This window comes from Oenanthe melanoleuca, chromosome 2 (genome assembly GCF_029582105.1).
Source record: "Oenanthe melanoleuca isolate GR-GAL-2019-014 chromosome 2, OMel1.0, whole genome shotgun sequence".
NCBI classification, from domain to species: domain Eukaryota; kingdom Metazoa; phylum Chordata; class Aves; order Passeriformes; family Muscicapidae; genus Oenanthe; species Oenanthe melanoleuca.
The window spans coordinates 27,849,948-27,859,746 of NC_079335.1; the positions used below are offsets into that span (position 1 = coordinate 27,849,948).

At 44.3% G+C, this 9,799-nt stretch overlaps 1 protein-coding gene across 1 annotated transcript; it reads right to left on the bottom strand.

The window, feature by feature from the left end:
* Positions 1-1,485: 1,485 nt before the first annotated feature.
* On the bottom strand, positions 1,486-3,177 carry LOC130248766 (basic proline-rich protein-like). The gene has a single exon (XM_056482774.1). It carries the CDS (start codon positions 3,175-3,177, stop codon positions 1,486-1,488), a length of 1,692 nt encoding a protein of 563 aa, XP_056338749.1.
* Positions 3,178-9,799: the final 6,622 nt, after the last annotated feature.

Consider the following 9,799-nt stretch of genomic DNA (forward strand, 5'->3'; position numbering starts at 1 on the left):
GACCCAATTAAGGAGGCTGCAGTTCCTCATTTTACACTGGGGAACAGCTTCTGCATGTGAAATATACCCCCTCCTGCGGGGGACTCCTGGATTCTTTGTATCAGGGTGGACGCGAGGAACAAGACTCAGACGCTCTGTAAATGCTAAAAGCTACAGTTGCAGTTTATTATAAGGGAGTCTGCAAGGAGCTGCCCGGCACAGCCACGTGCAGATTAAAGAGATAAAAAGGGGGAGAGAAAGAGAGAAGAAGGAGGGTAAAGAGAGGAAGAGAAGAGGAAAAGAAAAAGAGAGCGACTTCCCGTTTGTAACACAATAAATCCACTTCCATCATGAATATTCTAATTCCTAAAAACCAATCTAATACAAAATACTAATTCTATAGCATTTACATACAGCCTATAGGAAATCTTATATTAGCATAGCATGTGACATTCTAAACTCTAAGATCTAATCTTTGGGTGCAGGTCAGTCTTTTGTGTCTTTTGGCCTTGCCCTCTGGCCAAAAGCATTGTTTAGTTAAGAGTGGATTGGCTTCGGTGAGCCATCCCATTGTATACCTGGTTATTCAGTAACTAGGGCTTGGTATCTCAAACGTGGCTTTCATTTCAATTTCATCCATGGTTTCTATATTCCCAGAATCTGAGCATTCATATTTGCAAGATTCCTCAGTTTCATCTTCTCCAACATCTCCCCCGTTTTGTTCAACCACTAATACATTAGATACTGCCTTCGTTATCATTTTTTGCGTACAATGGAGAATGCAGGGTACAAATATTAAAACTAAAATTAATACTACTAGAATACACAAACTTATTTTAGAGTTAAACAGAGTTTCTTTAGCCAAGAGGCAAAGCCTTAACTTTGAACAAACTGTTCAGCTAGGTAGTAACTTTTTGTAATTTGGTCAGCCAAATTTTTTAAATTTTGCAAAATGTTTTTATAAATTTATGCAGCAAATTTGTGAAAATTTTTACATGTGTTAAATAGACAGATGATATCATAGCTTGCGGATTTGGCTAAAGCAACCCAGGCATTTATCTCAGGTTGATTTACAGATAAGGTTTCACTAGAAAAACTAAAACAAAGGAAGAAAATTAGCATGCATTTGCGAAAACGATAAAATTCAAATTTTTTCTTGAGGTGTTTTTGAGTTTTTAACCAAAACCGGGGGGTGCAATGCCGTTAATTCCCCCTCTGTTTTGCATAATATGTGTGCCAGGTTGCGATAACAGGGCTGAACTGGATAAGTCCGGCGGTGGATCTGGCTTTGGTGCAGTAGGCATATAGAGTACTGGACAGCGGGCTGCGGAGGGGTACTGCTGAAGGGACGCTTTGGGACATAGGAGAGACGGGGACAGCGCAGATGCAGGAGGCGCTGGCGAGGTCTGCGCATGGACGGTGTTTGTGTCCAGTGTTATGTGGACAGGCATGGCGTCTGTGACTGTGGCGGGCTGCTTGCTGACGGCTCTGGTGGGGTGCTGTGGATCAGGAGGGGCTGGGAAGGACTGAGTAGCACTGGTGGGTACGGGCTGCGGAGTTGCATTCAATGGGACTAAAACGGGAGGCAGGATTGGGGCTGCAACGGGCGGCAGCGGTTGAACTGGAGGCAGGATGCTGTGTCAGGGCTCCCACCGGCGGACTTGGCTGCATGGTGGCGGCCGGCGGTGCCATGCGGGTCGCAGGCGGCGGAGCCGTGTGCGGCGGGATCAGGGCAGGAGGCGGAGGCGGGGCGCAGGCGGGGAGGTGCATAGGGAACGTAGTTTGCACTGCTGACACAGAAGAGCAGCTGAACGGCGGCGCGGCTGCGGCTGTGTCTCGGACGGAGGGTTGGGTGGGCGGCGGCTTGTCGGTGAACGCTGCCGACTGGGGGTGGGGCTCTGCCGAGCACCGGGAGTTCAGGGGGTGAGCTGCGATGGTCACCGGACAGAACTGAGGCAGGAACGCAGTGGCTCGAGGCGGCACAGGAGGTGGGGGAGCTCCAGGCTGAGCGTCCCCCACCGCCTGCCCGGGGACTGGGCTGGCCGGAGCCTGCAGCGCTGGCGTGGGACTGACAGGCACGTCTCGGCACTCCGGGACCGCGGTCAGCGCTGACGTTGTGCTCCGCGCATCCGTGGAGCTGCGCGCAGGCAGCGGTGCATCGGCGCGGGCCAGCTCCGACGGCGGGCTCGCTCCGCGCCAGGCGGCTCCCGGGTTGGGAACGGGGAGCATCTGTGCTGCCGCCGGCAGCGCCGGTGTGGAGCCGAGCGGCGCAGCCCGGTCCGTCAGGACGCTGGACTGCACCGATGCCGTAACTGCAGGCACTATGGCATTTGCAGACTGGTGTGTCTGCAACGGGGTGGGAACAAAGGGAGCCGCAGCCACGGGCGTCATGGCGGCGGCGCCGGGTATTGGGGGAGGGGCTGAGGGACTCGCGGGAGCGAGGGAGGGGGGCGGGGTCGGCGTGACGCCATCAGCGAGGGGCGGGGCGGAGGCGATGACGTTGGCGGGTGGGCGTGCAGGGGCGGAGCCAAGGGGCGGGGCCACGGCAGTGACGGGCGCGGGGGCCGGGATAGCGGGGGCGGGGAGAGCGGGGGCGGGGGCAAGGGACGGGGACGGGCCAGGACCGGGGGTGGGGAAAGTGCAGATTGCGAGAGGAGGGGCGGGATTTGGGGTTACTGAGGAAGCATGAGAGACAGGAACGGTCGTAGTTACCGGGACGGGAGGGAGATTAGCAAGATTGGGTGCGGACGCGGCGGGTGGGTTTACGGGGACGGAGTTTGGGGATACGGGAGCGGAGACAGGGGGAGGAGGGGCAGGAGCAACGTGGGTCAGAAGCGTGGCGGCAGGAGTTCGGGGAAGCAGGGAGACCGGAGCTGCGGGGCCCGGGGTTACCGAAACCGCGGGGGGAGGGGCCCCGGGGGCGTGGGGGATGGTGCCCGCCGGGGCGGCGGGAGTAGCGGGAGAGGCTGCGAGGTCCGGGGAAGATGGATGGACCGGGGGAGCGAGTCCTGGGACCACTTGGGTTGGAGGCGCTGCAGCCGGGACTCGGGGTAGCAGGGGAACCGGTGCCGCGGGAATCGGGGTTGTAGAAACGGAGGGGGGAACCGCGGGGGCATGAGGGGAGGTGGCTGCTGAGGACTTGTCCACAAACAACTCAAGCAACGCGCGACATGCTGGGACTAGTTCTGCTACAGCCATATCTCGGCGGGAAATGCGGTTAAAAAGTTTAACCCCTACTTTCTCCCAAAAATCTGCGGTAAAAACTACGGAACGGTCTGCATGAGGAAAATTAAGTAAAGTCCACTCCAAAAGATTCTTTAACTCGTGCTTAGGCAGGTCATGGTGATGAGAACTTAATAAATGTTTCAACTGCTTATACAGGTCTCTCTCTTGAGCGGAATGAGTCTGTCCCATTATTAACTTTTATATTAACTTTTAACTACTAACTTTTATATTAACTTTTAACTACTAACCTCGGTTTGCCGCTGATACAGTGTAAAATTTCCGGGGTCCCACGAAAGCGCTGGCCAGGCGTCCTTTCTGGGTGGAAGACACTGTATTTCCGGTCCCCTCTCAGAGCACCGCTGTATGCGTTGCTGTGCAACGGCGTAGCAGACTCAGGACCTCCCTCCACTGAGCTACAGCTCACACACCGCCACGCAGCGTGTGGCTGTACTCGATGCCACGGCGGGGAGTGCCGCGGCGGTTCCCTCAGAGAGCTCCAGGCAGTACTGACCGGCAGTAACTGTGTGCTCGAGGGCTGTCAGAAAGTCCGTGCAAAGCTTGGCTCCCCTTACTCCACGGCTTTCTCGACAGTAAGAATATTTTAAGAGCTCCAGCCCAATACGTTGCTGAACCAACGCAAAGCTGTGCTCACGGCAAGCGAGGAAAGTAGGTAAAAGTAGGTTTAATAATTACCGTCCAGGAAAAAACGTCCCGCAACCAAAAACAGGTGAGCTGGTTCTTTAAATGACGTTGGGCGCCACTCTGCGGGGGACTCCTGGACTCTTTGTATCAGGGTGGACGCGAGGAACAAGACTCAGACGCTCTGTAAATGCTAAAAGCTACAGTTGCAGTTTATTATAAGGGAGTCTGCAAGGAGCTGCCCGGCACAGCCACGTGCAGATTAAAGAGATAAAAAGGGGGAGAGAAAGAGAGAAGAAGGAGGGTAAAGAGAGGAAGAGAAGAGGAAAAGAAAAAGAGAGCGACTTCCCGTTTGTAACACAATAAATCCACTTCCATCATGAATATTCTAATTCCTAAAAACCAATCTAATACAAAATACTAATTCTATAGCATTTACATACAGCCTATAGGAAATCTTATATTAGCATAGCATGTGACATTCTAAACTCTAAGATCTAATCTTTGGGTGCAGGTCAGTCTTTTGTGTCTTTTGGCCTTGCCCTCTGGCCAAAAGCATTGTTTAGTTAAGAGTGGATTGGCTTCGGTGAGCCATCCCATTGTATACCTGGTTATTCAGTAACTAGGGCTTGGTATCTCAAACGTGGCTTTCATTTCAATTTCATCCATGGTTTCTATATTCCCAGAATCTGAGCATTCATATTTGCAAGATTCCTCAGTTTCATCTTCTCCAACACCCTCCCTCTGAGGTTTTCATGTTCTTGCACACTTTGATACAGTCTGTGGATTAACTCAGTGCATGGTAGTTATTGCTCTGCCCAAGACCACATCGAGTCTATTTGCTCCAAGAAGCAATAGTACAGACAATTTTGGGACTCCAGAAATCAGATAAAAACAAAGTCTTGGAAATTCACAGCACGTTTCTCTATGTTTGTGCCAGCACTGTTTTTCCTTCCTGGTAGATTCTACAAATTCTACATTCATTTCTGAGGTAATTGCTGTGTGCTTTCTGGAAGTTCAATTATGTCTTACAATCCCAATGACAATTTGCCAAAGTAACCAATACTTTTATAATTAGTTCTTTAGATGATGGAGATGTTTATTTTTTATGTCTTCTTCCTATTTCCTTCATTTTCTCTTAAATCTTTTCATCATTTCAGCAATTTCTACTGTGTCACTAATGAGTTCAGATCTATATTTTTCCCCACAGGAAGATTCTAAGTGTGAAACAGATCTCTCAGGTAACAGACATTTCAATATCCTTTCTTTTGATAAGTCTCTATACAATAAGAGCTAAAATGTTGGCTTTTCCATGTATATGATATTTTGCTAATTTTATTCACTGTATGGTCTACTAGTTACATGACAGCTTGCTGATGTAGTGGTAAAGGACATATTAAAACTAAATAGCTTTGTGCTACTAAACCAATGCCTTTGCCAGTGGTTCTTAAACATTTTATTATATAGACATAACTACTTATTTTTATGTATGTGTTCATGCATATATTCCATCATATACACACAATTAAAAGCTTTATTTTGAGCTTTAAGAAAAGCGTTGAAGCTTTGACATCTAAAACCTTTTGCCAGTAGCCTTAATCAATGTTGTGTATTTTATCATCTACTAAATAGCCACAGGCACTGATCAATACAATAGCAGAACCACTTGTCATTAATCTCAATCTGTTCTAGGTCAGCATCCTTTTACTTTCAACTGAGAATTTTTAATACATATTTAAGGTATCCTTATTCTTTAGCATTGTACTTCTCTCTCTTATCCCCTGACACAGGAAAGCTTTTTTTGGTCAAGATTGTCAAGATTTTGGTTCCTTTCTTTTAGCAAATCTGTTTTCAACGCTGCAGTATTATATATTTTAAACCATAACAGTAAAATGTAGAGGGTCTGGTGTCCATTTGAATTAGCTTTCCTAATAGTTATTATGATTCCATGTATTAGAGAGCTGTGAGGATTTTTAACATTAAAATCTGTAAAATCATAAATTGGAATCATAAACTTTAGTCTCGTTTTGAAAAATACAGACATTTATTCTATTTTTTAAGTGTTTTCTAGCAGTAAGTAATGGCCCTGAACCCAAAACCACAATAATATTTAAATAGCCATCAGAATTTCTAGACTTTGTGAATAAGCTATTTTAAAGCAAGACATCAAAACTAAGAGGTCCTTGGCCTGTTTAGAGTCAGTAGGGAGAGATCTGCCTGCAGTGGAGAGGGCTTACCTTACTAAGTAGAAAAGACAGGGTAAACTGCCATATAATGGCAGTGAAACAGAATATCAAATTTCTTATCCAACCTCACAAGATCTGCTCAGTCTTTCTGTTTTGCAGTTTTTGGTACTAGCAACATGTGCTTGTATTCATCTCACATAACTTTAGCCATTAAGAAAAATTAATTAATATGATCACAGTATGGATTTCTAGGTGGAATCGATCATCCTTCAACAATGCCTCTCTCATTTCCTTTCCAGTGATTACAGAATGAGATAGCCAGAATACTTTATAAGCTTAACATTTGGATGACTAAACTTAAGGTGATTTCAAACCTTGACAAACTGTAAGTTCTCTTCACAGAGAAAAATTTTGCATGGCTTAAAGCAAATAAGTAACAGATTTTTCACATGTTAATAATACACAGAAGTTACTTTCTTGACTGTCCAAATAATTAATGTGAAATCTCATCACCAGAGATGATAAAAAACCAAACTTTTTTGAAACAGAATCATGGAATCATAAAAAAATTTGGGCGTGAGGAGGCCTGTAAAGGTAATTTAGTCCAAACTCTTCTGCAATGAGCAGAAGCATTTTAAACTAAATCATATTACACAGACCCCATCCAGAACTGAAATATTTTCAGGATGGGAGTATCCATCATTTCTCTAGGAAAGCTGTTTCAGTTTTTCACTTCCTTCAGTGTAAAAACTTTCTTTCTTATATCATAGAACATTATAACGTATTTAAATTCCTGAACTGCCTCTACAAATTGAGGGCCATCCTCTGTCATAAAGTACATACAATATTAATATCAGACTGTTTTTCCCAGAGCGTCATTACAAACCCCAAATTTTCAGAAAGAAGCTGTGACCAGCTGTGATTGGAATGATCACAGAATCATAGAATGGGTTGGGTTGGAAGTGACCTTAGTGATCCTGGGCAGGGACACTGCTCAGCACACCAGGGTGCTAAAAGACCCATCCAACCTGGCCTTGAACACTTCCAAGGTTTAAAAATTTACTTAGAGTAAGTGTAGCTAAATATCATCCACACAAAATGTTATAAAAGCCACTTTATTTTTAAAGGTTAATTAAAAATGTAATTGATTATAATAAACAAATATTTACAATTTTCTCGTAAAAAGAGCAATGATTTACCAGAACAGGAGAGCTATTTGAGTGTTTTTGCTGACAAAACAAATCCTAATGTAGGAATAGATACAAGCAATTAATCTGTCAGGATTTAACTAGCTTGAAAGTGATTAATTTTGAGTAATTGTACTCATCTAGTAGGCTTTTACTTAATTATCCTAGTAACAAAAACAAAGAACAGTTTACACAGATGTGTTTATCTGTATTGGGCTCCACTTGAATTGACTGTGACAGAAAGCTGAAGTATCAACATTTCCCATTCAGAGCTGAGAGAGATGGCTCTTTCTGCCAGATCAGCATCAGAGAGAATACTCCTGTGGGACAAGGACTCTCATTTCCCAATAAATTTGGAAAAACAATGTCAGCTGTATTGGTGCCCTGCATTTTTTGTTGTTTTGTTTTCAACCACACTGTAATTAAAAAAATTCCTCAATATATTTTTGTGACTCGAATTGTTTCTAGAAACAGAGCCCCTGAAGCTGACAGTATTTCTTCCATTTATTTTGAGTAACCATTTACTGTTATGTACAGTTCTGTATGTTCAGAAACCATCTCTGAGAATTGTTCACAAGAATATGTACAAGCATTCTCTTAATATCTTATATGCAATATAGGATCTGTGTATAACACCAGCAAACAGGCATCAGTGGTTGTAAGAACAGACCCAGAGGAAGGAAACAAAGACATCCTGGAGATGTTACAGAGCACATAACAGCAGAACCTGTCTAGTGACCCAAAACAACCTGTACAGGACATGCACTTGTCATCATCCTCACCTCAGGAACACTTCCAGCATTCTTACACCACAGGCACAGCGCCTAAGTCTATTCTGCAAGTGAAAGTTGGGGTTTTTTTGAGGGAGTGATGTAAAGTTATAGAGAGAATATAGGCATATAGAGTATGTCTATATCATTCACAGATTTCACAGCTAGCTCCAGAACTAGAATTGTTGGAGTCTTCTAAACACTGTGGTCTTTCAAAGCTAATTAACTGCTACTGAAAAGGGGAGGCAGTTAGCTTGAGAGCAACTTTCACTGACACAACCTCATCTTTTCAGATACTGAGCCTTCTAAACCATGTTATTATTGTCATTGTAATAGAATCACATACACAAGCCATGGTGTCTTTTATGGGATGGTTTTGACTAAAACACACAGGGGCTGCTCAGCTGCTGTTCTGGGTCTTCAGGGTTGCCATTCATTAAGCAAATGCCAGGTGAAGAAAGATGACAGCAATGCTTATTGGTGTTGTAATAAGAAGCTGAACAAAGGAGAGTCAGGGTCACTCTGGGTCTTGTACCATTTTCTGAAACAAGCAGTGCCACATGTCTGTGTAGGTACAGGAAAGTCATGAGTGCCCATGGTGTGAAGTTGGTGATAGAGGTAGAAGGTAAGTAAGGGAAAACATTGTGGAAAAGGCAGAGCCATGAGGTCCTCCTAAACAAGTCTGGGAATCTCAGTTTTAAACCAGAAATATCCTCTGCTTTGGCTATCAGAGCTTCCAAAGTGTTGTTTGAGTAAGTGAATATGTATTATATGCAAGATACTTGTAAATTAAATATCCTATTCACAGTATGGAACACTATTTCTCTTGTGCCTCTATCCATCTGATTACACACCCCCTCAATTTTCACAGTATACAAAAATACAGAAGACACAGGGAAGATACCATTAATGTCTATAAAAACCCCTAGATGCCAAAGAGTCAAGAAGACAGAGAGAGCATCTTCTCAGCAGTACCCAGTAGCAGAGCAAGCGGCAACAAACACATACAGAATTATGAGAAATTCCACTTTAAAATAAGGGGCCTTTCACTGTAGTGGTGGTAAAACACTGCAAGAGGCTTCTCACTTCAATAGCAGACTATCCACCGTCAGAAGTATTCTAACTCTAGCTGGCCAACCTGCTCTAGCTGACTCTGCTCTGAGCAAAGGCTGGACAATAAGATCCCCAGAAGTGCCATTCTACCTTGTTGCTCTGTGACTCCACAATGTGTCGAACATTTACACCCTGCACTGAGAACAACAGGTACTACTGATTTTCATTCCTAAATCAGACATGCCTTACCTAACTGAGGACATAATTACATTATGAATCAGGGGATTCCTGAATGGTTTATCGTCCTTCATCTTAGATTAAATTTGCTGCAAATCTTTTTTCATGCTTTGAATTAGGCTATAGGATTAAGTAGGGGAAAAAATAAAAGAAGATTGCATTAAATACTTCTTAATAAAAACAGTATTTGACTGCAATCATTTAAGGCTAATGCAGAGAAATATAATAATTAGGTAACAGAGCTGATTTAGGATCCTAGGAATAGAATGAGAACACCAGCAATTCATCTGTATGTTTAATTTTGAGTTCCAACTGATGTACAAAATGTGAGAAGATAGAAGGACCCAGTGTAGGATAAAACATATGTAATTACATCCTGAGCTTCACTGATCAGCATATGCTGTTGTACTAAAGTGCATAGTTGGAATTCACTCCTACCTTGTTTTAAAGAGAACAATCTGGCCTCAGAGAAAACACCAGAAGAACTGGTTCCTTACCACATGCCTGGGGAAACATGATCAAA

Bases quoted from the DNA above. Each gene is read 5' to 3' on its own strand.
- LOC130248766 (XM_056482774.1), bottom strand. From the start codon at position 3,177: ATGGCTGTAGCAGAACTAGTCCCAGCATGTCGCGCGTTGCTTGAGTTG.